The 27,345-nt window shown below is 54.6% G+C and overlaps 1 protein-coding gene across 3 annotated transcripts in view; it reads right to left on the bottom strand.

Annotated features, from left to right (window-relative positions):
* DOCK4 (dedicator of cytokinesis 4) overlaps window positions 1-27,345 on the bottom strand; it is a 277,427-nt gene that overhangs the window by 107,409 nt on the left and 142,673 nt on the right. For all 3 annotated transcript variants that reach the window (XM_045827550.1, XM_045827552.1, XM_045827551.1), the window contains exons 8-12: window positions 25,764-25,915; window positions 13,209-13,290; window positions 11,829-11,889; window positions 8,076-8,208; window positions 5,976-6,064 (exon numbers count right to left, since the gene is read on the bottom strand). In XM_045827550.1, coding sequence (XP_045683506.1) covers window positions 5,976-6,064; window positions 8,076-8,208; window positions 11,829-11,889; window positions 13,209-13,290; window positions 25,764-25,915 — 517 coding nt within the window. The remainder of the gene's footprint in view (window positions 1-5,975; window positions 6,065-8,075; window positions 8,209-11,828; window positions 11,890-13,208; window positions 13,291-25,763; window positions 25,916-27,345) is intronic.

The following is a 27,345-nucleotide window of genomic DNA, read 5'->3' as shown; positions in this document are numbered from 1 at the left end:
CTATTTCTCCCTAAATCTCCATTGTTTTCAAGAGTTTCTATAGGCTTAAATTTCCATGCACTCTGTTTCAAGTAAGGTGAGTTCCTTTCAGGAGAGCGTCTGAGTTTTCTCCTTCTTATGGGTGATGGCCCCTGCCCCTGGGCCGAGTCTCCGGCCCCCTGCTGCAGAGCTGGAGGTGGCTACAGTGGCCCCTTTACCAGAGTGACCCCTCCCTGCTTTGTGAGCAGGTTGAGAAGCAGGGGAAGCAACCTCTGGTCTTCTCCATTGGCTTCTCCTTGTGGGAACTTCATCCAATGAGTGAGCTGAGATGATCAGCGCCCTAAAACCCTTGGCCTGCTGCACCCAGGGTACAGCCCCTGCCCTGTGAGTGGGGGTCGGGCGAAAGAAGAGAACCCCAACTTCTCCACTGCTTTTGCCAAGAACTCAGCAACTCAGAGCTAAGGGAGATGAGAAATGCCGGCAGCCTCCGTATGCTGGTGAGATGCAGCATCCCGTGGCCGAGAGGCAAAGGAGCTCTCTCTTCTTATTTGCTGCATGCTTTTGGGAACATTTTCAGACTTCAGTGTTTTTCTAAAATATGATCTTCACCAGTCCGGTTGTTCCCATTCGGAGAGGGTCCCTGCCGCCAGCGGCTCAGGCCGCCGCCCCACGGTGACACTCTGACAGCGTCATTCCCTAACGGTGCTCACCTGCCGTGTCTTCTTTGGGGAGGTGGGTGTTAAGGGCAACAATACCATCGTGGGGAGTTCTGAACTTGAAAAGCAACATTATAAATATCATAACATGTCGGCGAAGCTCCTTAACGATGGTATTATTAAATTCCTTCAAAAAATTATCTTCAGTGACACCTGTTCATTTCTGAAGCATTCAGGACCTCATTGTTATCAAAGCAAGAAATTTCCCTTCTCTTCCCTTCTCTTCCCTCCTCTGTGCTTGATTTACAAACTCTCGCAGCCACGTCTGGCTTCGGGTATTATTTTGTGTTGTGTGGATGTTGTATGCAGTGTCTGCAGGGTGAGGTTGCTGACTTGTGAAATGAACGCACCAGAGCACACGCGTGATTTGGGTCCAACTCAAAGCCAGAACGGCCAGGGCTACGCCTGGCCACACGGAGCGGTCGAGCCTTGGGGTCGGGCCAGGCGTGTCCACTGGGGGGCCAGAGACAGGGTCTCTGGAGTGGAGAAGGGGAGGAGGCCAAGGGTCTCGCAGGAAGGAGGGCTGGTGAGCGAGGCAGCACCGTGGGGAGCGAGTCAGTGCAGCAAAGGCCAGGAGCGTCGGGAGAGACCCGAGTGGGGGCGGGAGCCAGGGCAGACGAAGGAATGGAACGGCCCGCCCTGCAGGCCCGCTGAAGCGTGTGCCGCGGCACGGTGGAGCGGGCAGAGGGCCGAGGACCCCAGGCGGACGGCTGGGGAGGGGGGCATGTGCATGTGCATGTGCATGGAATGCCTAAGGGCTATGCCAAATCGGTAATGTTAAATGTGAACTCACATACACACACACACGAACCATTTTGAACCCTATGTATCTCCGTATGTGAGAAGTATGTGTATGTGTGTATATATGTACACACGGAAAAGGGGTAAAACAAATACAGTAAAATGTTCACCTAATTAAGAAATTAGAAATTCTTTGCACTATTCTCATAACATTTATGCAGGTAAAATTAATTGAAAATAAAACAAACTCTTAAAAAGTATGGTTAATAATCAGAAAATTCCAAAGGTGAGCAAAAAAAAAAACAAAAAAAAAACAAATACTATATTTCTAGCCAATAGGTGGCGCCAAAAAGTCCTCCTTTCAACAATGTTAGAAAGCAAACTTTCTGAAGGGCAACGTTCCAGCCTGGAGCATGGATACACAACCCTTAAGAACTGTACCAATTCGGTAACGGTGAACTAAATGACTACATTGGCACGCGAGGATAAGGTGCTCCGAGTCTCTCAAAAGCCTCCTTTCACTCGGGCAAATAAAAACACCGCCAGCTTCCTGCTCAGAGGTCAGCCGCTCTCCTGCGGGCCGTGGGCTCGGAACGAGGTAACCCCCTCGCCCTTCTGCGGGTGGCGGCAGGCCGGCGGCCACGCACACCCAGCTCACCAGCGCAGAACCGACTGTCGAAAGGGACCTAGTCAGCAGAGACGGTTTCTTCCAGTTGCAGGCTCCTTGTGTCAACCACAGGAAACAGGACTTCATCAACACAGAATCACATGAAAACTCTTGAAGTTTCTCTTCGGACACGATGAACCAGAGCCAACGATTTTCACAGGATTTATTGCAAGTCCCGGAACGGAATCTGCCTCGGTAAATCATGTTGGCCCAGTCTGACTTCACATTCCCCGAATTCCCCGCTCACGTCTATCGGAGGTGGCGTTTACAAAGACCGTTTGCTTAAGAAACCTAACCCAGGGCCGTTTTAATAAATACTTTCAGACTTGGACATTCTTATAATATTACTTTTGGATTTCAAAATTCACACAGAGCCGAGCTTTGGAAATTTGAAGTTATTCAACTTAACTCAATCTAACCATAGAGACATGTTAATTCAATGCTTTTGTTTTGTCTTTAAAAGTTAAGTGCAGCACTTGCAATTTTCTCCCAGTTTCTAAACTCAAGGAACACAGTGGTTAATGTACCTTTGCAACTTAAGTCTGCACTGGAGGAAAATCAACCAGCTAACTAGATGAGTCCCTTCACGGATCAAGCAGACAAGCCTGCAGCTCCCAGACAGAGACAGCAAGTGATCATAGGGGTCTGGAGATCAAGAATTTTCTCCCAAAACTAATTTCAAGTTATCCTTTTTGCTTCTTTTTTTTTTAGTACCAATGACCAAAGAACAGCAGGGGAAAACAGTGAAAACCAATACTTTGCTGAGAGAACTCCATTCCCTTGAAATCGGCTGACTGGTTCGCTTCTTTTTAATCAACCAGTCCACGGTCCAAGGAGAAAACGGCAGCAGCCAGCACCCCTCACCATGGGGGTGGGTGGGACATTAGGCACCCCAATTTCCCACCTCAATTTCGTGGACCCTGCTTTCTCCATTATTTTTAAGTAAGTCATTAGAGAGCCTCCCCTTTCAATGACAAAGCACAAGATGGATTCTGCTCCTGAACACCCCCGCCCTCCACCGACCGACCGAGAGCCCCTGGGGACAGGTCCAGAGCTCCCAGGACAGGGACCTGCCAGGACTGCAGGGGAGGAGGAAGAAGGGCTCAGTTATTATTTTTCAAAGCTTCTCCTTGCCCTGGCTGATGTGGCTCAGTGGATTGAGCACAGGCTGCGAACCAAAACGTCGCAGGTTCGATTCCCAGTCAGGGTACATGCCTGCGTTGCAGGCCATGACCCCCAGCAACCACACATTGATGTTTCTCTCTTTCTCCCTCCCTTCCCTCTCTAAAAATAAATAAATAAAGTCTTTAAAAAAAAGAAAAAGAAAAAAGCTTCTCCTTCAGTGCCGGCTCCCTGGAGCCGCCGCACTTGGGAGAGAGGAGGCCTACAGCTGGACTTGCCTGGCTGCAGAAAGCTAGCAGGGGCCAGGCGGCGGCCGGAGGGGCAGGAGGCAGGCGGACCCTGGCTGGGACTCAGGGTTGAGAGGGCAGGAAGGAGGGGGGCTGGGCCAGAAGGACAGTGGAGCAGAGAGGCGCCGTCTCAGAAGCCAAGTGCAGACAGCACACCCTCGGCTGCCCAGGAATCTGAGCCTCGCACAGTCAGCACACGGGATGGGGGCCGGATTCTGCAACAGGCGGGAGGGCCCCGCAGCCCGGTGGTTTCTGTCCCTCTTCCCCGAGACGCTGTGGCCACCTCTCCATCTCCGACAGTGGCCGCCAACGGAAATGGCCCCTTCGGGGCATAAAAGGTTTGAGCCTCACTTGCTGGCGGTCTCCCCCAGGACTCGGGCGAGAACAGGCGGGCAGGCGGGCAGTAACGTTGACTGAGCACATGCAGCACGTCCAGGCACCTGGGGAACCTCCCGCACAAACAGAATGTGCTGCCTTCCTCCCTGGAGTTCAGTGCGGTCATCACCCTTCCGCAGAGACAGAGAAGATGAGGGCATGGGACAGCTTCTGAGGCACACGTAGGAGGACTTCATGCCGCATTCCACTGCCACCGTCGCCCCCTGGTCCTCCCACGACACTGCCCGCAGCGGCGAGTGTGCGTCTCTTGCTCACTCGGTGGGAATGCCGGGCTTCCTGAGAGCTATAACAGCCTAGTTCCCTCCCAGCTCCTGGGAGAGGGAAGGGAAGGCTGGCCTCCCACCTCACCGCAGCGCAGGTGCTGCCGCCTGTGTGAGTGGTGAGTGCTTTCAGCTCTGTCCAGCCTGCCCACCAAGTCTGCCTGCAGCCCCGGCTTCCCTGGGCCTCTCTGGCCCAGCAGGACGGGCACAGGTGTGAAGACAGGTGCTCTGAATCTGAGTTCTGGTTCTGCTCATTGCCTGGCGTGCTGGACTAGACCACAAATTCCTACGAGGCCTGTCCGGAAAAAGTCCAGCCATTGTTAATGTAACAAGAACGGTTTGTGTGACATCGATGTCACCTGGCAGCCAAGGAGAGTGGACCGGAATGCACATGTGTGAACAATGACGACTTCACTGTACTGGTCAGTAGAGGCGGTAGACACTGTTGAGTGAGCGTGTGTACTGTGTGGACGTTGCATTAAAAATGATTGAGTGAGCAGAGCAACAAATTTGCATCAGATTTTGTGTTAAGCTTGAACATTTCTCTGTGGAAAGCTATTTTGATGATTCAAAAGGCCACAGCTACGGGCAGCTGGTGATGGAGAGCTTCATCAGGACAACGCACCCACTCATGCACCACCTCTCATGCAGAGATTTTTGGCAAAACAGCAAATCACGCAAGTGACTCAATCCCCTACAGCCCAGCTTTGGTGCCGTGTGACTTCTGGCTTTTCCCAAAACTAAAATCACCTTTGAAAGGGAAGAGATTTCAGACCATCCGTGAGATTCAGGAAAATACAGTGGGGCCGCTGATGGTGATTGGGAGAACTGCGTGAGGTCCCAAGGTGTCTACTTTGAAGGGGACTGAGCTGTCATTGTCCTGTGTACACTGTTTCCTGCATCTTCTTCACTAAATGCCTCTATTTTTCACAGCACGTGGCTGGACACTTTCTGGACAGGCCTCGTATACGTAAGGTACTTTAGAAATCAGTCGTAAACACCGCACATTCCGTTCAAGCAAGAGCTCGCTTAATTTGAAGTCTGCTTACATTAAAGAAAGCACATGACTGCACGGTTTTCCTGGGGGGGAGGGAGGGGTGTGAAAGGAGGAGAGAAAGTGAACACTATACACAAGTTTTCATCTGCTGGCCAGACTCACAGACATCCCTGCACACGCTGCATCGTCTGCATATGCTACACGCTGTGTCCACTCCACCGTAGGTCACCAGCAGGAGACCGTGCAGGGTCCGCAGCCCGAGATGCTGTGCCCCTTTCCGGTTCCCTCCGAGCCAGCGTGCACACACTCCAGCCACACGACACTGCAGCCAGCGTCCCTGTCCCAAGCCCGTTTCCACGGGGGGCCCGCACGCCTGTTCTCGGGACAGTGACATGGCTCCCAGTGACGTGGCTCCCAGCGACAGGCAGCAGGGCAAGTCGGCCCTGGACCGTCCAGCCGGGGTCCGGTCCCCACACCTCTTCCACGCCGACAGTCATGACCCCCCGCCCCGCACCATGTCCTTGTCATTCAGTTCTGAGGCATCAGCAACAGCTCAGAGGTCCCGAGACCTGGCACCGTGGAACAAATTCAGATACTCTGCCCAGTCCCAAACCAGAACGGAATGCACTTTTTAGGGAGAGTTGCGGCACAAGCCCCTCTGTCACAGCACAGGAGGACGGACGGACGGACAAGGGTGTTGATGGCGCAATTTTTAAGTGGGTGGGTGCACGGAGATAAAAACGAAGGGCGGATCGTTTCCTTTCCACACAGACAAACAGATGAGAGGAACCCCCTGACCCCCACACTCACCTGCGTTGGAGCCGGTCAGGTTGTAACGGGCGTTCAGCTTTTTGATGATGTTCTCATGGATCTGGTACCACTCGCTCTCCGTGTTACACCTGGGAGAACATCAACACTCCGTCAGGCGTGGGCAGTGCGTGAGACCAAGCAATGACCTTCCCAGTGCGCCTGCTCTTTGTGGCGGAACCGCTGCAACCCACTTCCTTAAACCTCCTTGGCGGTCCCAGCAACCTACGGCACGGCAGGTGACTGCCAGTCAGCAGGGTCGCCCCGAGGCGAGCAGGAGTGGCCACCTGGTGAGGCCTGATGCCCCCAGCCTTGTGCCAGGAGCACCTGGGAAGAACAACTCACAGATTATCATGATCACATCGCTAATGGTGCGGAAGCACACGCGCCGGACGCGTTCGGCCTGGTCACCTGAGAGCGCAGGTGCAGGAGGCAGGCAGTGCCGGCCTCGGTCTGGTTCTCGTCCTTATCGGCTGGGTGTCTCCAGGCGAGGTGATTGGCCTTCCTGGCCCTTTTGGGTAAATCTGAGCCAACGGCATCTGCTTCGTGTGTGTGTGTGTGTGTGTATGTGTGTGTGTGTGCACGAGCACGCGTGTATAAAGATAAAGTCACAGGACACGCACAAAGTGCTTACCGCAGTTCTCTGCACAGTAAGCGCCAGGAAAGGCTGGCCACTGTTACCAGCATTGTTCCCAATGAACGATGCCTTACGACCACCAGGAGAGTTTGGAAATCAGATTGCCGTGGACTCACACCCACCCCTGACACGGAGGACTGTGTGTGATGAAAAGGGGGCAGGTCTCACCACCCACCACCAGACATTGAGTTCCAAATCCACGCCACGGATTTGACCCCTCTTGAAAGAGACCAAGAGCATTTCCCACCCCCAACCACAGGGTCTAGACAAATCTTTGCCCACTGCTTAGAAACGTGTGACCCAGCTCCGGGGCATGGGGCGGAGCTCAAATAAACCCACTCGGCCCTGCAGCAGCGGTCAGAAAACAGTCGGAAGTTCCTGTCCTGCAGACAGTGGGTCACTCATGTCACTTCCATGTACAAAAAAACTATGAGCATGGGGTGGAGGCATCAACTCAACAGCCAGAACGGAAAACTAACGCAAGTTCGCTCCTGGAGGTGGTCGGTGAGGGGTCTCCACATCCGGAACTCGGACCACCCCCATCCCCGTGGGTCTGCTCTGAGCTCACCGCTGTCTGCAACATCTGAGCCCATGGGGAGGAGCTCAAAGGGGGGGACCCCAAACCATGTGCATTTTAAAAATCACTTAAGGTTTGGAAGACAGCCAGTGATTTCTTAGTGCATTTATGTGTTGAACTTGAACTGCATCCCCGCCCCCCAAAAAAAGATAATGTTGAAGTCCTAACCCCCTGGTACCTCAGAATGTGGCCTTATTTGGAAATAGGGTCCTGACACAAGTCATCGAGTTACAAAGAGGTCATTAGGGGGGCCCTAGCCCAATATAACCACGTCCTTCGTCTTTATGAAAAGGGGACGTTTGGACCCACAGACAGATACACACACGGGGAGAAGTGTCTGGGGAGGTGACGGCAGACAGTGGGCGATGCATTCGCAAGCCCCAGGATGCCGGAGACTGCCAGCCAAGGTCCCCAGGCTCGGAGAGGGAAGCGTGGGGCAGACCGGCCCTCGGACGAGGAGCCGACACGGACCTGGGACTCGCGGCCTCGAGAACCCCGAGGCCGTCAACTGCTGCCGGCCCTGGCTTCCGGCCCCAGCACCGGCGAACTTCTCTGAAAACCAGGGCTGGCGTTCCTGAAGAATGGATGAACACTCTGAAGGCGCAGCCCGGTCGGAGTTTAAATTCGCAGGAGGCGCCCTGCCCACCTGCGATCCTGCCCGACTCCTGCGCTCTCGCTTTCAAAATCCCTCCGCGGGGCGGACGGGGCTGCGCACGCGCCCGCAGCAGCGAGACCGCAGGTTTCCGAGTGGGAGGGGCGGCGCGGAGAGCCGACCCATCCCCCGCTCGCCGACGACCCCGACGACCCCCGGAAGGGGCGCCGACCGAGCGGGGCCCACGTGTCCCGTCCCCGCCCCGCCCCGCCCCGCGGCCGCGAGCGCGCCTCTCACATGTACACTTTCAGGACGAGGTCGTCCTTCGTCTCCCCGGTCAGCAGGTCGGCGATGCTGAGGACCGCGCAGCCGAAGGGCCGCCGGTACTGCACGCTGCAGGCGCTCTTCTTCTCCCCGGCCCCCATCCGACCTGCCCGGGGACAAAGCGAACGCGGTCAGAAAGCCATTCAACTAGAGCCTCTGCCCCAGGCGCACACTGCAGCTGCCAGGGAGACCCTGGGGAACTGGCTGGCGAGGGCGAGGGCGAGGGCGAGGGCGCGCGCTCCGGGCGGCAGAAGGTGCCGCGGCAGGTCGGGGCTCTCCTCGGCACGCAGCCGAGCCTCGGGGCCTCCGCTGCCGTCCAGGAAACGTGGAGGCTGGAGCGGGACCCCCGTTCGGGAGCCTCCCGAAGACTCACGAGGGCGCCCCAGGGGGCTCGGGGCAGTGCTTCTGTTTTAAAAAGCATCTGTATTTAAAGAGCCAGTCCAAAGGTCTCCCCTTGGGAAGGAAGCAGCTGGAGAGTCCCCGGAGGAGCAGCAGCAGGGAGGCCGCGTGCTGCAATGAGGGGGCCTCTCCTGACGGGGGCGCTGCGGGCGACCCCCGACCCGGCCGGTTCGCACTGCACGGGTGGGAAGGGCCGCAGACCTCCCAGGGCGTCAGGGGGATGGTGTCCCCGTACATCACTGTGCTTCACCCCCAGTGGGTTGTTTTGGAGACGCAAAGCAGAAAGCCCACTGGAGCTGAACTACAGCAAGTTAACATGAGAACAAAAAACTTTTTTTTTTAACAATCCGCCCATTGGTTTGCAGATTCTTGGCATCGATCGAAGTGCCAGTTGTTTCCCTCGGCGTGAAACCCCACCGCTGCCCCGCCCTGCCCCCCAGTGCACCCGGAAGGCTCTGGCTCCTCCCAGACCCACGTGGAGGGGGAACCGGATGCCCTCGCCCAATCTGGCTTGGATTGGAGGGCGGTACAGGATAACTGCCCCCCCAGCTGTCACCTTCACGGAAATGCCCACAAACAGCAGCCCCCTAACCTCTCGCTCTGTATCAGTGGGAATCCAAAGTAAACACAGTCCCAATAAGTCAGCTGCTTCTCAGTTGTACAAAATGTACCATTTAAATACCATGTGTTCATGGCCCGATGCTGTCATATGGGACAGAACTTCCACCCACGGTTTCATATAAACTTCATCTGCAAATCCAATACTTTAGAAAGTCATCTTGGGATTTTCCTCTTCCACAAATCCTACTGTTTACTTACAGAAGCGATTTTAATAAATTTAAAACTTGGGTCACCCAGACAGAAAAGAAGTCTAGTTTATGTCTTTATGAAATATGACTACAGACCATCTCGGGATGAAATGTGCACACCAATCTTTATCAGTATCATAATTTCAAAAGTATTCTTTTCTTACTTAATCATTTCCTTGCAAATGCAAGATGACAACGTGATTAGGAACTTTCTGGGTGGAGTATTTCAAAGTTAGATAACATCATCCAAGAAGTTTATTAGGAAAAAAAAAAAACAACCCAAACTCCCAGAGTTCCCAGGGCTCTTCCGGCTCTAACCCCAGGTGTCTCTAGGTCACGCAGGGGCCTGTCAGTCTCACCTCCCACCCCCTTCGGCTAGACCTGCGGACAAAGAAAACGTGTGGGGCTCAAGGGGCCCCGCAAAGTGAGGCCGACCGGAAGTGTTCCCTTGGGGCACTCCGAGAAGGTGCCCCAGGGAGGTGTCCCTCACTGTCCCCCACTGTCTCTGACCCTGGGCCTCCTCTGCCCTCTCGGGTCTGCACACGCTTGACTTTAACTCTCCTTTCCTGGTTCTGTGGGCGCCACAGCTCTGGGTACCAAACCTGGGGTCCCACTCCCGTCCTGAAACGACCACCCCAGCGTTCCCAGCTCTGGGGTGAACAACATTCCTAGTTCTGGACACGTTTCTAGGGACACCACTGTAGCAGAAAGGAAGGCAGGAGCAGGGGAGGTGTGATCATTTAGCAACCAGCCAAAAGCCACAAAGGGATGCAGGAAGCTGGAAAGCAGACCAGGAAGGAGAATCAGAAACAATGTATTCCTCTTCTTTCCCTCCCTCTTTCCAACGGGAAGTCCGGGTTTAAATTCCAAGGCAGGTGCTACTGTTCTGGTCTCGGTAGCCAGTGAGGGTCAACATGCCCTTTTCCTGCTAAAGCAGGTGCAAGGAATGTTCTAGAAAAAGTGAGCCTTGGCTCCCGAGAGACAAGATTCTGCCACATCTTAACTTCACTGCAGCAACTCACTCCAGAGTGTGCAGTCACCTCAGGGAAGCGTTCACCTCGCCACAGCTGGGGTGGGGGGGAGCAATTTCTGATTCCACACCCATTCTGACAACCTAATGATCACGAAATCTCAGTGAAAAACGCCAGCACTGATCAAGCGCCATGGATCTGAAAAGCACCCCGTGCCGGGCAATGCCACTGAAGTGGTTCCCTTGGCAACAGCCCTGTGAGTGACACACAGGGCTGCCTGGGCCACGGGCCGGCAGGCCGCCTCATCTCCCCGTGGTTTTTCTCCACAAAAACCTGCAGACACTTTTTAAAAGCCCTGAAAGCAAAAGCGGCTTCCTTTTCTCTCAGCGCTGGAGAAAGCTATGTTTGAGTTTTAGCAGTGTTCACATGAAGGCGTCCACAGCCACACTCTACACGTGAGCAACCGGCACTGTAAACCCGAACTGGGGAAACCACGGGAGGAGTCGCGTGCGCTGCCCCCCCCCAACTGGGGCGCGGACGGCAGCTTTGTGTCCAACACACAGCAGCTGGCTCCCCCCACCGCGCCCCCAGTGTGGTGAGAGGCTCCTTCCCAATTGTGTCCCCGCACCCTCAGTGGTACGGAGAAAATACACACAAAATCGAAAACAGTTTACTTTTAAAAATTCCTCCTGTCCCTCAGATATGAAAAGGGCCTACAATGAAAACGGGTTTTCAGAGGGAGAAAATCTAGAGGACACCCGTGTCGGAACAGCTACGTGGTGCACAGTCTCCATGCACCCTGCGGAGCGTAGAGCACGAGACGATGAGAATTAAACATCAGGGTGCGATGTCCAGCGCGGTGCTCCTCTCCTGGGGGTGTTCCCCAGCCGGCAGTGCGGCCCCGAGGACAGCACGTGGGAGCCAGGCTCAGCAGCGGCTGCCGAGCCCTCCCGGCAAACCTGTGTCGGCTCCACCGTCCCTCGCTTTACCCGGTTCCTCTGCCGTAAAATGCCTGCGGTCAGGGGCACCTGATGCGTGAAAATGAATGAACACCCAACGCGCTTTCTGCAAGGTGTGCAGGTCTCACTCCACAGGTGCTCGCACAGGGGACCCGAGCGTGGACAGAGCGGGGGCCACGGTGCCTGTGCTCGGTGACACGCCAGCTCGTGTCGTGCTCACAGCCCTGCAGGAAACCCGGCCCCGGAAAGTGTGGTGTGTGCTGTGAACAGGAATGAGAGCTCACAAAGGCCAGCACTGCATTTTTGGATCGAATGTGGTTAGGGAGCCCAGCAGAGCGAGAGGAGACACAGCAGGCCACGGGAGGGAGGACTCCGGCGGGGAGGGAAAAAGGGGTCCCCGTGTGCTGGGCGAGTGGGGGCTGCCCGTGAGCCCCGGGGGGAGGGAGGCAGGGAACAATGTCCAGACTCTGTGATCCTTGGGTCCCACTCCAGCTTTGACCTCTTTCTGATTCGGACAGCACACAGATCACACGACAGAGACCCCCCCCCCCAAGGGGTCCCGGCACCAGTGGCCGGGGTGCCACCTACCGATTCGGATGATGTGCACCGTGATGTAGATGTCCCTCCGCAGCTCACTGCTCCCCAAATCCTGCCACAGAGAGAGTCGGTTACTGTCGAACTCATCACTTGCGTGGACACTTAAAGGACACAGCACACTATTTTTGCAAATCATAGACGAAACAGAGCTGCCCTATGACCCAGCAATTCCACATCTGGGTATTTACCCAAAGAAAACAAAGACCCTGATTTACAGAGACATGCAGGCCCCTCTGTGCACTGCAGAATTACTAGTAAGAGCCGAGACGGGGGGGCCGCCTGGACGCGCACAGGCAGAGGGGTGCCTGGGGGAGGTGCGGGCACGCACACGATAGAGCACTACTGAGCCAGAGGAAAGAGCGGCATGTTGACGCCGCCGGCCTCGGCAACACGGACGGACCTAGAGTGCGTCCTGCTGAGGAAACTGAGTCAGGGGACATGGTCACAGTGCGATCTCACTTATGTGTGGAATTAAAGGAAGAAAACATGCTGATAAACCAAAGGATACAGAAACAGGGCCGCAGAGACAGAGAAGTGGCTGACGGCTGCCCGAGGGGCGGAGGTCGGGGGGGCGGGATGACAAACCACACACACAGTGCCCACCCCCGAAGACCACCACTGCCCGTGTGCAGAGAACGCCTGGAACACCTTTCAGAGGCCATCATCAAGAAAAGGAGCCCTGGCTGGCGCAGCTCAGTGGATTGAGCGCGGGCTGCGAACCAAAGTATCGCAGGTTCGATTCCCAGTCAGGGCACATGCCTGGGTTGCAGGCCATGGCCCCAGCAACCGCACATGGATGTTTCTCTCTCTTTCTCCCTCCCTTCCCTCTCTAAAAATAAATAAATAAAATCTTAAAAAAAAAAAAAAGGAGACTTGGGTTTCACGACATGACTGCCGACTTTTTGAAGATTTACTGAACTTTCTATAAGGTTGTCATAGTACCTTTCCAAATCAAATGTAGGTGTTTGTTGCAAAAAAAAAAATTCAACACAGACATTTTCAATGGCATTTTTGTAGCAGAAGCGTCTGGTTCAAATCCCGTCCTGGGATTCCCGTATCGGCCATCACTGTGGTTTACTGGCGTCAAGTAACAGCGAGAGGGAAACCCTGTTCTCACGTTGCTCATCCTTCAGACGTGTTAGGTAGCTGCTGCATGCCAAACGCCACACTGAGCTCGTCACCTCCAGCGCACGCACACGGCTGTGACTGTGGGTGCCGGTGTCAGAACCCCGGGCGCTCCTGGAACTGGCGTGTCACTATCAGAGTTTACACAAATGCCCTGGTTGGCTCTCAGCCATTCCCGTCTCCTAAATGACACGGAGCGCGCTGGGCAGACCCCGCCTCCTGCAGGGGGTGCCCGCGCCCACTTACCACGAAGAGAGAGCAGTGGCGCTCCGGTTTGTCCGGCGCCTTGGGGAGCCCGTTCCTGTTCAGCCTCAGGAAGAATCTCTCGCTGCAAGGGAAGAGGGAGAATTTCACATCCTGAAAATCGCTTCACGGTTCAGGACCTGGCGCTTTTCTAGGAGCTCTTCGCCCCAAGTTTAGCTCCAAATTTATCCAGGTCACTCATTTCACATCAAAAGCACTTCTGGAAAACAGAGGCGCCCCTGAGACGGTCTTTGCTTCACTGCTGATAAAAACGGCGAAGCAGGAGCTTGCAGAGGCAGAAAATGTAAAAACATAGGCAAACAAAAGTGAACTTTTAATATTATACAGTTGTACACTGGAGACCTACATGATCTTGTTAACCAATGCCACCTGAATACATGTAATAAAGTTTAAGTTAACTTTTAAAAGAACAGGTTTCCGTACTGGTGATGTCATCATCATTTTAAAAATAGAAGCAAAGGCACCAAAAGAGAAAACACAGCCTGACTGACGTGTTTCGTCTCTTTCCATCTAGGACTTTTTTCCGCATCTGGGTCACGTTATCCCGTTATCATCCCACCAGAGCGGCGCTCTGAGCACTCTCCGCCCACTGGAAGGCGTGGCGTTTTACGCCATCACAGCTCTACAATCCAAAACTCGGACAGGCGGCCCGAGAAATGAAACTTAAATTTTCTCTGTTCCACCCAAGAACAGGAAACCGCAAACCCCCCTCAGAACTCGCGTTTCAAAACACGGCACCGCCCGGATGCAGTGCACACACAAAACGCTCAGACATTCGCTCGAGCCCAGAGATCCTCGAGGGCGCCGTTCTGCTCCGACGTTGTGTGCTCGACTATGTATTTATGTTCCGAAAAGAAAATACCAACTCAAGGAAAGTTAATCCACCAGCTACCCGCTACCAGGAACTTCTCAATTCCAGCGCCCTGGGGTTCCCGATCAAACCAAGTGTCCCGCTGCCTCAGGCAAAAACACGCAGCCCACACTCCCCCAAACACAGTGTTAGCACGTGCTCGGGCTCGGTCAGAATCGTGTCAGCCCGGGTGACAAGCAGGGACAGGGACAGGGGGCGCCGGCGAAAGGTCCAGGACGACCCAGTGTCCGTCTGTGCTTACTCGCCCCTCGATCTTCGCTTTAAATAATGTCCCTCCCACCATTCGGAGGAAGGAGCACCACGCTCAGATCTCCATGGAAACATATGGGTTTGAACTTAAAGCTGCTTCGGAAGACTTCCCTTGTCCCTTTCCATCTAAATGGAGACAGATGTACCGCCGACTCCCTGGCTTACCGCATCCTGCCCTTACACCACGCCTGCTTTCCGGCCCCCTCCAAGGGGAACGGCAGCCAGTACATTTCTAGGGGCTCATTTCCACACCCACTGACTACGTTTTTCTCCGCAGAGCAGGGGCTGACGACGAGGCTTAAATGAAGGGAGCACGAATCGCTGCAAGCACTCTCAAATGCATCTGGGGTTCCCCTGCGGTGCGAGTCCACAGCGGAGGGGAGAAGACACACGCGCAGCGGGAGATGTGGGGCTAAATCAGTGCCACCCGGCTGTCACTCGCTGTGACCCCAGGAACGGGGCCGGCGCGCTGTTCGCAGGGAAAGAAGACTCCCCGTCATTTCAAAGTCAAGCTGTGCTAAAAGGAAGTGTGCCCACATTCACCTTGGGATACATGACTCGTGCTCTAAAAATCATATTATTTGGTAAAACGATTTTGGGGGGAAGTCACCCTTGGGTGGGCACTCTGCTACCGACTTTACCTGGACTGAGCCATGTGATCCTCACTATGCCCTTGGGCAGCTGGCAACTTGCACCCATTTTATAGATGAGAAAACTGAGAGACGGTGAACAGTCTTGCCCTAGATCACAGAGCTGGGACATGGCTAAGTAGGGAATTCCATCCCATATATTAATTCAAAACCCTCCACTTCATTTGCATGCCCTAAGGTGAATTCTTTCCCTGTTCTACAGAAATACTGAGCAACTATTTCCAGAACACTGAGATAAGGGAGCAGTCGCTCACCAGCCCAGGACACCACTGCCCCAGGCAACCGCAGAGTGCAGGGCACCGCGCCCCCGTCCAGGGAGAATGAAAGGGATGGGAATTTTGATTTAGCAAGTTCCACAGCAGTCCGTGGTTTAACATTACTCCCGGATAGTTTCTTCAATGCAAATGACTCGGGAAGTAAATTGTTTTACTACACAAATGAAGAACCCCCCAAATATTTAGTGACTTGGCTTCAGCTGGTCAGAGCTCCTGAGGGTGACACTGGTCGCCTACCAGTATACAATGTTTGTTGACTCTATTTTAGCTCCAAACACGAGTGACCCTTGGCCCCTCTCCTGTATCTTGGACAGCAGGCTCTACGCTTTTTGAGACGTTCCTCCTTCATGCCCACGGAAACAATGGAGCCCAAATTTGTGTCATCCTCTGACAGGGCAGTCTGTCCTGCCCGACGACAGCGAGGCTAACACACAGCGGTCCAGGAGCCGGTCCAGGTACGAACGCCCCAATGCCGACGGTGAGACAAAACGCCACTCCGTACCTGCGGCTCTCATCCATATTCTGGGAGAACAATGTTTCCTTCCGTGTTCTGCTTCGGAGAGAAATCCCTGCGGCTCTGTCCCTGTTTGCATCCCGCCAGTCTAGACAGAATCCTGATTAGGCGAGTATTACCCTGTATCACGCCCCGCTTCAGAGAGAGTATCAGCACGCACAGAGCCAACGACACAGCCCCTCGCCGAAGCATGGCCTGAGGGGGCATTAAAAGAGGCTGCAGACAGGTGCTGTGGGGAAGGAAGGCATGTGTAATAGTTTTAAAACCAGACTTCCTTTAAAGGGAGAAAGAAAACTTTTGTGACCAATTTTTAAAAATTCTTTGAATTTATTTGGTGGCAAGTTGTTACACAAATTCAATGTCTCTTCTTAATTTGGCGAATAAGTGGTAGCAACCACTTAACAAATGGTTAAGAGAAAAAATACACACCTACAGCAATGCCTTTCGGAATCTTTGGACAACAAACATCCTTTTCCCCAACCCCCACACACGTTTGGGGAGCACCGGACTGTCTGCCTTCAAGGCTGGGGAGACACTGAATGAGTCAACGATATTTTATTGTTGACACATCTAAAACTCTCTCAACCATCTGTGGCCACACACACAGGCGTGTGTGTGACTCTCAGTTGTAAGTCCAAAGGGTGGCCTCGAAAAACAAAACTAGTTTTTGTGACGTCAAAAAGTGTCCTCGTGTAACAGGTGCACACGCCCATTCTTACATCAGCGGCACTCTCTCGCCCCACCTGGAAAGCTGTGCGTGTGTTTCCTCATTTCCCTGTGCTCCCCGGAGCCCAGGCCCAGGCCTAGGCCTGCCGACCCCCACCCCCGCAGCTGCCGGCTGTGACCTGGGCCTGCCTGAGCGCTGGACGAGACCGAACGAACGCAATCCTCGGGACAAAACAGAACAAAACGCAAATAATCGGCAAGCTCTAACGCCTTCCCAGCTTCCCCTCTCTGGCCCATAATGTCCTTCACTTTACGTGAGAGAAATGCATGACATTCTCCAAGGAGACACTTCAGGCCGTGGGGTCTCCACCAGACACGGAGGCGCCCCATGAGCTTCGCGGCACCCCAAGATCCCAGACGGTGCCGAGGAACCTGGCTCCCCGCACGTTTTGTATCTTTATTAGAGCAAACACGTAGCAACAGAGAAATCTCCGATGACGCAATGCTTCCCGGTGAGAAGGTGGCCTCCTTCCTCAGTGTCGAAGAATGAGTAAGCAACCAGGACACGTCTAGAAACACTGAGAAATGAGAGTCGGTATCATTCCCAGCAGAGAAAAATCATCTGACTTCCCGACATGATGCCAGCTTCCCCCACTGGAGACTTCCCAGCCGGAGAAATTTAGTGTCCACCTGAATTCTGTGTAATTCCATTATAAATCCTTATGTTATAAATCAGCGATGGCAGATCATTTATTTAGAAACAAAGAAGAATAGCAGATTGCAATTATTGTTTATAACCCGTCTCCCTTTAACAAAGATGGGAGGAAACCCACATAATGACATAAGAATGTAAATAAGCATGGCCAGCATTGTCCCTGGGGAAAAACTGTCGGAGTAAATATACGTCCCACGCCAGGCACTGGGACACGCACTGGGACACGCACTTTCCACGGATCTTCTCGTTAGATTCTCACACGCACCCTCGGCAGGAGGAGCCACGTCACCCCCACCCACTTCACGTGGGAGGAAGCCGCGGCCTGGAGGCTCTAGGTAAGCTGGCCGTGGCACTGTCAGGCCAGGATGTAGCCAGGACATTAGCAGCCAGAGTGGGAGCCCAGAGCCTCGGCTCTTGCCCATAATGCTCTGCTGTCCGGGAAAGAACAGAGAACTCAGAAAACGGACAACGAGCAAGACTGAGCATCCGTGTGAACCAAGGCGTTTTTAGTGTATTTTCAATAAAATAAAATTTTAAGCCCTGGCTGGCGTAGCTCAGTGGATTGAGTGCGGGCTATGAACCAAAGCATCGCAGGTTCGATTCCCAGTCAGAGCACATGCCTGGGTTGCAGGCCATGACCCCCAGCAACTGCACATTGATGTGGCTCTCTCTTTCTCTCTCTATCCCCCTCCCTCCCTTCCCTCTCTAAAAATAAATAAATAAAATCTTTAAAAAATAAAATAAAATAAAATTTAAAACTACTGACACCGAAAGAAACAAGAAAAAACCAAAGCCACGAGCCTGCCGGAGCCCAGGGCTCAGCTCCGGCGCCGTCTCGCTGGCGTCCCGACAACGGCATCCCACGGGGAACGGGGTGTCAGGGGCACAGTTTGGCGGACAAGTTCTAACCAGCGACGAAAACAACGTGGGAGGCAGGGTGGGGACCCGAAGACTCTCGAAATCTCTCCCCCACGTCGCAGCAGGACAGGGCGCTCCCAGCTCCCCCTGCCGCCCCGCCTCAGGGACTGCCGCTCCGCCGTGGGAAAAGCCCTCCCTCGGGTCCTGGAGGCTGGGGACAGGTGTGGGACGGTCCCCCAGCCTGCTGAGGGATCACGTCCAGCGGCTCTCCCGCTGAGCGTTCCTAGCAGAAGCTGTTGCCTCCCAAGAGCAATTCGGAGGGTCAAGGACAAAGGGCTGTTTGCACCTCTCTATGTGGATTCTTGGTCGTCACCCTACAGCTCTCCTCTCGGGAGAAGAAGAACTGTCCAGCGACCCGATGTATGTGAGAGCCGCACAGCGTGTGCTTTTCCCCAGACCGACGACTGGGTGGCAGGATCCTGGGCCGGGACAGGTGGTGCCAGAGGTTAGGAGGGTGATCCGCCCACGGAAGACGACAAAGAGCGCTTCTAAAACCACTCTGGACAGCTGAGTCACTGACATAAATCCACGGTCTCCAAAAGCACCAGCAACCAGAGACGGCAAACTCGGGGTCGTACGGGGGCACCGTCCGCTGAACTCACTGGAACAGCAGCTGCGCTGCCCAGCTCTCTCGGGCTCATACTTGACAACCCGCCCCGAGCGGAGGGCAAAGGGAGACGCCGCAGCGGCCCGGAGCAGACGGGGGCCAGGGATGGACAGGGCCCGGGGAGACGAGGTGAAAGAACGGCTCTGGGGCCGCCACCAGAAAGGCAACAGATACAGAGTCAGGGGATCTACATGTCCCTGCTGCATTCTCTGGAATGCTTTCTGATCGGCTGATCGTACAGGGTGCCTCCGACAATCTGCGCGGAACAGCGACTGCGCTCCCTCCTGGAGCCCGTGGCCAAGGACGACTCAAAGTGGGACCTCTCACACAGCACGATAAATGGTTGCCGTAACACCCCCAGGAGCTGGTGCAACCCTGGTCCGGGCCAGATGCTCTCGGGAAATGGGGGGGTGGGAGGGAGCTGCCTGCCCTGAGCTGGCTGCTGCCCCGGGGCGTGGGCTCATTGCAGCATGGACAAAGATGAAAGACACGCTCTATGGTGAACAGAACAGGACCCTGGCTTCTCACCCGGGGGCTCCCAGCCCGGGCTGTCCAGCATTCTCCTGGCAGCCGCACAAAGCCTGCGCCCGACCCCGGAGGTTCCGACGTCCCGGGTCAGGAGGGACCCCCTCCCTACATTTAAAGGCCCAGGCGTGTTTAAGGACTGCTGGTTTGACCGCCGTGCCCAGGTCTGAGAAGCCAGAAGTGCCGGCTGTCTTTCATGACAGTGCTGCGTGCCAGCCAACAGGCAACCAGCACCTCAGACCGTCACCCCGTCTAACTTCACCCCATCCACTCTCAACCACGTGACAGACAGGTGACAGAGTCTTCCTTGGCATCCGTGAAAGCAACCCCTCGAGCACAAGTCTTCTTCAATAAGGCTGTTCAGGTGCCTCATAATGTTAACCCTGAAGCAACAGCAGTGGATGGGGCAGGGGAGGGGCGGGAGCCCCTGCGACTCCAGAGGAAGGGGAAGAGGAGGGTCCTGGAGACGCACAGGGCTCCTCAGCCGTTTGCCTGAGCAGCAGACAGACACCGAGTGTCCTTGTTAAACTGCGTCCGTCCACGCCCAGGCGCCTTTGACAAACAGTGGGATAACCAAGTAACCAGCTCTCGGGATGGCTTTGTCGGGGCAGCAAAGCACTCAGTTTGCATTCCACAGTACAACCAGAGATCACTGTTTAAGCCATAGGCGACTCTGTCGCCAACACCAGACTGGTTCCTTCTCACTACTTAGCATGACTTAAAAACACTTATTTTTCTCTTCTGAGCCTGAAGGTGCCTGGATCTGAACGCTCTGGAGGGAGGTAAAGCTCAGTGAGAAGAGGGATGCAGCGCTTTCTGAGGCGATAGATGAGTGACATGAAGGCGGCCTGCTGTTTCGCACGGCCCGCGCTCGTTAACCCCAGAGCAGACGCCTGATCCGACCGGGCTGCGGACTTGAGGAAAACAGTAATAAAACTACGTGCAGAAGAGACCCGGGACCCTAGGACCCCCAATGCTGAAGTCAACTACGATCCTTAGAAACACCCACACTGTGTAACCGAACAACTCAGAAAAACACTTGCTTGCATCTCCCTCCAGAGAACTCACTTACGAACTTCCCTGGGAAATGAGCCGCTCGGAGCAGCCACAAAAACAGGCGATGACAGGACCCCTCCGCGCGAACTCAGATCTGCGTACACATGGCGGGGCGCCGGGCCAACAGTCTCATTCTTCTGGGAATTTCCGTCATCTGATGACTGCTGACGCTGCTGCCTCTTTGTGTGTGTGTGTGTGTGGGGGGGTCACTCTGATCTCTCCAGAGCAATTGTCCCGACCTTCCTAACCGTGCCTCTGGGCTGGGGACAGTGTCTGCGATGAGGCATGACCACAGGAAAGCAAACGTGGGGTCACTGCTAGTGCTCTGGGTTGAAGCACGGAGTTGTCTGCAAAGGCAGAGAAACCTTAAAGGAAAACAGACTAAATAATGAAGACCTATGTGATTCAAGCCCTGCAAAAACAGTAAGAGCGGTAAATCGTGCATTTATTATCTCAAAAAGTTGTTTTTTAAAAAAAGAAGACAGTCAACATCCAATTTCCCTTCCAACAGCCTACTGAAGGTTATTTTTATCACAACTTTAAAAAATAAAAATTAAATCATCATTAAATAGTATGTATTACCTAGAAGACACATGGACTTACGCAAGGGCAAATCCTTTTCCTAACCAGGAAGCCACAAAGTCTCTAAGCTGATGTGCAAATGTGAATGTGTCTAAGAACAGGTCCAGTGTTTTCGGTGCAAGACTACGGTTTTCACTGGGTCGGAGGGAGCTTTAGGCCTGGGAAGTTCAGGCAGCGTTGCCCCACACACCGCCAGTATGCCTGTGAAATGAGAACAGCCTGCTGGTCACCGTACAGAGAGGTGGTATCGAAGTCTAACCTCTAACAACGCCTTTTGACTTGAAGCCGAATGGGATTGAACTAGTCGAAGGGAAGTCCTGGGGGGGCAGGCGTCCTCCCCCCTCCCCCCCGTTTTATTCCCCGATGTGTCCCCAGCGCCCAGGTCGGGCGGGGCCGGTCCCTGCAGGGAGCAGTCGCTGTTTGCGGACTGAACGAACATCAATGATTCCACAGCGAGAGCGAGAAATCAATGACGTTCGGCGGAAATGAAGAGGAGATGCGGTCTATTGAACGTGCAGGCCAAACCCCTGCACGGAAAGAGCTGGGGGGAGGAAATGCTCTGTATTTATCCGCCCGCTTCCATCGACTTTTTGTTGAGCGTGACGGTTTCTGCGAAAGGCACTCCCCCAGAGACAGGGCTGAGGGCACGGTTCTGAGGAACGCGGGCCACGGGCCGCGGCTCCGTAAGCGATCCCGGTGGGCACTGGGCCCCCCGCTTCTCTCGCTTATCAGGAAGCACATCCCCCCGGACAGACGGGCAGCAGGAGAGGAGAGATTAAGGCAGTAACTTGCTCTCCAGTGCCTCGTCTCTGCAACGAGGACGGGCTCCCAGCATCCTCTGGGTCAAGCGCTCTGCTCTGAAAGGTGCTGGGGACACGGGGGGTGGTGAGAGGGTCGAGCTTTATTTTTGGAAAAGGAGCTAATGAGGGGTGTACCGCCAACCACCCCTCTGTCAATGTTGACTCATCTTCCTGCGTGAAGGCACTGAAGGCCAGAGAACTCCTTGCGGGTGGTTGGTCCGTGTGGCTGTGATGTGTTCTGTAGGGAATTTGGGAAAACGAAATTAACCGGAATGCCCTGCAGGCCCCAGACACAAGAGAGGAGGAGGCAGAGGTGACCAGAATCCCGGCGGAAAGAATACCAATCTGGCTGTCTTCTAAGATGCAGGAATGGAGGCAGAAGAGCCTACTGGTCACATTCTAAAACACAGCACCGCTCACTGTTTAAATAAAAAAGGGACAAGTGGCCTGCATGAGAGCTTGGAGCTACAAGGGAAAATAAAGCCAGTTCTGAATACATTTACTCTGGGAGTTTGCATTTTCTGCCATGAGAAATTCCCAGCCACTTATTATTATAATAAGGCAGTAATTTACAATTTCAAAAATAATTGGAACTACTTGGCTCTTCAAATGACAGAGAAAAAGGCTGGATTCGCTTCCACCCTGGGTGCTCTCCCTGTGAATAAAGTTATTTCTTGCTTGTTTTTGTTTTAATTTGGACCTTCCTCCTGGGCCATTTCTTCAGCTCCCTCCCATTAACGACACCACCACATCTCTAAAGCAATTATCTGCTGTTTTGCTGTGTGACACAGAAGTGTGACTAAGGGGGAATAAACCGAGAAATGTAATTAACTTCCAAGTGACCACGATCTCAGCTTTCAGGCACCTGCCGGCAGAATCTAATGGAGAAGAGGGGGCTGAAAAGGACGTGAGGGAAGGTCACTGGGGGTGGCTGACGTAGAGACACCCACGGCGACCCCTGCTCGGCCAGGCAGAGCCGGAAGCGCTCTGGGCCCCATGGACGGGTGGTATGGCTGAGATCCGGGGAGAATCTCCGAGCGCCCGCGTGGCTGTGGCTGTGCCTGTGCCTGTCCCGCAGACGTGGCCAGCCCGGCTCTCCCAGCAGCCCGGCTTTGCTGGGAGCAGCTACAACTTTGAGTCAGTGATGCAACGTGACGCCATGAAAAAGAGCCCCATGCCCACTCCCTTTCAACGTGGAAAGCCATCGGGAAAGGGTGCCGAACATGGGTGATGACACCACCATACACTGCCAGTGACGCACGAAATGAGAAATGCTAGCACGGCGCCCAGAGCACTACACAATCACAATGAGTGACGAACTACGATATACACACCCAAGTACCAGCACTTTCCCCAGCCTGGGCTGAGTAACTCTCCCCTCCGACAGCTGCCTTCTGTAAGCTCTTGGGAAAAAGGTCCAGTAAGAAACATGAGTTCTTTAAGGTCCTTTAACAAATGAAAAGGCCGTTGGATGACACCAGCCTCTGCAGAGACCTACGGAAGCCACGGTCGCCGTGCCTGTGAACTTCCTCGCCGTTGCACCAGGCTCCTGTCCGCTCCCTTTCCCAACAGGGAGCACTCAGCCTCCAGCACCGCCCGCCTCCTGCTTCCGACCCCGCGTCCTGAGCAAGAGCATCTGCAGAGCCGGGCTCCCTCCAGTTCCACGGGCCTCTCCCCGCCGGCGGGGCCCCCAAACACTCAGCAAGTGCATTACTTGTCCCGGACTCACTTGGCTCAGAGTCCACAGCCTGTGTCCCCTGTGTCCTCCCTCTCCGCACCGAACTCCCTCCCGTCTGCCTTTTGCTCTCCAGCAGCAGACGACCTGGTCCCCTGCGTCACTTACAGGAGGTCTGGCCGCACGCCCAGCCTCTCCTCCGCGACAACGGTTACGCCCATGCCGCTGTGCTCGTCTCCCTTGCCCAGCCCCTTCCTCTGCTTCAGAGGTGACTCCTCACACGTGCCCCGGGGCCTGGTGCTGTGGACCCGAGGCCACTATCCTGACGCCCCTGTGCGATGAGAGGGCGGGGGCAGGGCAGGAGGAGGGAGCACACCCTTCAGTAAGGGGACAGCTGCCTCTGCCTTGAGGGGGGTGGACCTGCACTGACTCAGAGTCCCTGGGACGGAGGTCCTGGCGGAGGCGCAGGGCTCTGCTTGGGCACCTCAGGTGTTCCCGCCCACAGATCACCCATCTTCTCCCCGCCTCCTGCTTTGCTGTGAGTCAGAGCTTACGCCGTAAAGGCTAAATTGTAATATTTGCTCTTGTAATACTGAATGTCCTAGACCATCAGGGAAACATTCCTCTTCGGTTCTGCCCAGTAAGTACATCATCAAAAACACCACGGCCAGTTCACAGGGGCCCAGCGGGGTCACCCTAGGTGGTGTGGGCGCCAGGCCATCTGTAGGGTGAGTGCCTACCGGACTAATAGACCAGTCTTCTTTAAAGAGATTTGAAAAATGCCTGTCCTAATCTCTTTGTGGCCCACATGCATTTTTATGGGCGACATCCATCAATGTTAAGCAGCTAATTCATTAGCCATTCAGACTGTATCATGAAAGTAAAACCGAGAGCCCACACACATAACCCTGGAGTCCACAAGCAGGAAATGTGATCATATTTGTTCTGTCTTTGCTTTTCGTCTCCTTTGTTCTGTGGCTGAAATGCTGTAAAGCACGTCACCTCCCTGATGGCACTGCATCAGCATGCCCCTCCCCACCTTGCGTACCTGTACCAGCGTGTACCTGAACAGCGACAATAGTGCCTGGGAGTACACCGTTTCTTTAAGAATCCAAGACCAAACACCACATGCCACTTCTGGCTACGTTCAAGGGTAGTTCCTGTTTAGGGGTTTAAAACGCCGTCACCCCGATAGCTGAGGTAGACTGACTGGTCCCGGCCTGTGTCCGCCATGACCCTGTGACGTGGAGGTATTCTCTCATCGATGCTCCAACCACCCCACGAGGAAAGTGCTATAATTATCCTCATTTGGCAGACAAGTTAATAGCCACAAGAGAAAATGGACTGGCCCAGCTACAGAATGGCCAAGGCAGGATTCGAACCCAGGCCCGCTGACTCCGCAGCCCGGGCACGTACACCCCAGGTAGCGGCGCCTGTGCGAGGGGAAGGGAGACACGTGGCACCTTGGGGAGGGGGAGAAGCTCAGACACGTTCCACAGTTAGGGGTGAGCACACATTAAAAACTGTTGGTGCCTCACCAATAACATAGCACTAGTCACGATTTCTTTAGCGACAGAACTGAAAGCATATACTCAAAAGAAAGTAATTATAAGGCAACATGAAATTTATAGAGAAATAAACCATTTCAAGCAACATGGAGAGTTCAGCTGTAGGATGGTAGAAAAACACATGACCCCAGGAAAGTCTGTGAATAAGGCCCCAGCAGAAACTGAATTTAATTAAGTCGCCAGGATAAGACTCCTGTGCCCGATCACCGGGAGGGCACCTTTCCCAGAAGGCCCCGGCTGCCAGTGTCTCAGATAAAAGCGCGAGCCCACGGCGGGGCGCGCGGCAGCCCTGCACGGAGCTCCGCGGCCTCGGGCGCACGCCGGTCCCAGGAGCCACATTCCCTGCGGAGAATGAGGAGCGGTCTCGGGTTAGCCCCGGAACGGATGTGTAATGTGAGTTAACGAGGCTTTGGAATGCAGCAGGAAGCAAAGGATCGGTTGGCCAGTGAGCCCTGTGATTTCCACCGGCCCGAGTGACTCCCAGCCTGCTGCCAATTAGCTGACACACACCCCCACGGGGAGGATTAGGAGGCCCACGCGCCGCGTAAACGCTGGGACGCGTTCTCCCACCAGACAGCGCGGCGGACCCTTTGAAATGCAGGCCGGAGGAGACATCCGTAGCCCAGAACGTAAAGTGTTTTGCGTTCTCTGTACGAGAAACCCCGACAACCCCAGCCCTACACCCCAGTTGTGTACATGCACCCTTTTCTCCCTTCCTCCCCACCTGCCAGCTCCGGCCGGGGCCCCGGCGCCTCCCGGGAGACCTCCACGCGGGCACGACGCCCCTCTCTGAAGCCTGTCGATGGCCCACGCCCACGCCCACGCCCGCCAGGCCCGCGAGCCAGCCGCAGCCCCCGTGTGGGTACCTGATGGGCCGGTTCTCCTTGCTGTCGAAGAGCGAGAAGATGACCTCGAGCTCCTCGCCCAGGTTGGAGCACATGAGGCTCTTCATCTGCACGAACAGGTGGTGGCTGCTGGCCTGCGCCGGCGCGTCCTTCTTCCGATGCCGGTGCTCCATCTGCACGACACCCCCCAACGGAAACGGGGTCAGTGAGCAGACCATGGGACCGGACCAACTCGTGAGCCGTGGTGTGCCCGTGACGTCCCACGCTACCCAGGTGCACCCCTCAGCCTTCCATGGGGTCACCTCCAATACATTCATCGTGAGCGGGAAGCATGCCCAGTGAAGGACGCATCGGCCAAGTGTAACCTGTGGAATGTCAAGCTCAGCCCTGCCCACCGTGCGTGTGCTCGGAACAAATACATTGGCCTCCCCTGGGCCACTCTTTTGAGTTTCACCTCAAGAGCCGTCGCCTTCCTCTTCCTCTCCCCAGGAGCAGGAGACACAGATGGGCGCCGTGGGAGGCGAAAATGCAAACACACTGTCCACAAAACTCGGGCAACAGAGGGCGCTGCAGGGCGTCGGTGGCCGGCCCTCGAGATCGCGGAGCTCAAGGGCGCTGTGCCCGCCGCTGCCCCGCATCATGAGAGACGACGCACCACCTGGGCCAGCCCAGGAGAAGATCAAAAGTCAAAATCTGAGCCCTGGCTGGCGTAGCTCAGTGGATTGAGCGCGGGCTGCAAACCAAAGCGTCGCAGGTTCGATTCCCAGTCAGGATACATGCCTGGGTTGCAGGCCACGGCCCCCAGCAACCGCACATGGATGTTTCTCTCTCTCTCTCTCTCTCACTCTTTCTCCCTCCCTTCCCTCTCTAAAAGTAAATAAATAAAATCTTTAAAAAAAACAGTCAAAATCTGCAGCATGGGTTCCACCGAATGTGCACTGCTCTCCATGTGCACATGGTAAAGTCCAGAAGTCTTAAGTCGAACCTTTATAAGCTGAAGACCGTCTGCAATTTTTTTTCCTATGGACTTGGTATCTAGTTAGATATCACATTCCAAATTTTCATCCAACTTCTGAAATCAGAATCTATCAAGCTGGCAAACCATCGAGGAATCTTGCATTCAGAATTTGGTTTTTTTAATTTCACGTTCAAAGGGTGCCAATGCACTGAGTAGATTCCAGCATGAAGTTCAAAGGACTCACCTGCTCCCCCGCTCACGCCCAGGGCGAGAACAAATTATTGGTCATCTCTAAAAAAGCCAGACTAACTTCCCATATATCTGACTGCCATTTCCCTGACGGTAGTAGCTACACAATGTAGCTCAGACTTCACAATTGCTCGTAAGTTCTTTTCAAGTGTACCACATCGCACAATCACGGTAGTTTTCTGAGGCAGGCTTTCGAAACAATATCCAAGTACCAGACCCAGAAAACGTTTGTAACTTCCTGGGGGTTCTGTGGACACGGACCTGCGGGCTCCACTGAGGTGTCTAACGGCAGGAACGGTGTTTCTGCCCATCGGGCCGCCTGTCATTTCTGTCCTCAACACGGCCAGTTTCCTGGGCTGCCCCTGGGAGGCAGGGCCGGAAGGGAGGAGACCGTGG

Source organism: Phyllostomus hastatus, unplaced genomic scaffold (assembly GCF_019186645.2).
Source record: "Phyllostomus hastatus isolate PE091 unplaced genomic scaffold, TTU_PhHast_1.1 phas_scaffold_78, whole genome shotgun sequence".
Lineage (NCBI taxonomy): Eukaryota > Metazoa > Chordata > Mammalia > Chiroptera > Phyllostomidae > Phyllostomus > Phyllostomus hastatus.
Note: the sequence above shows the minus strand (reverse complement) of the source record. Positions and strands in the feature narration are given on the sequence as shown.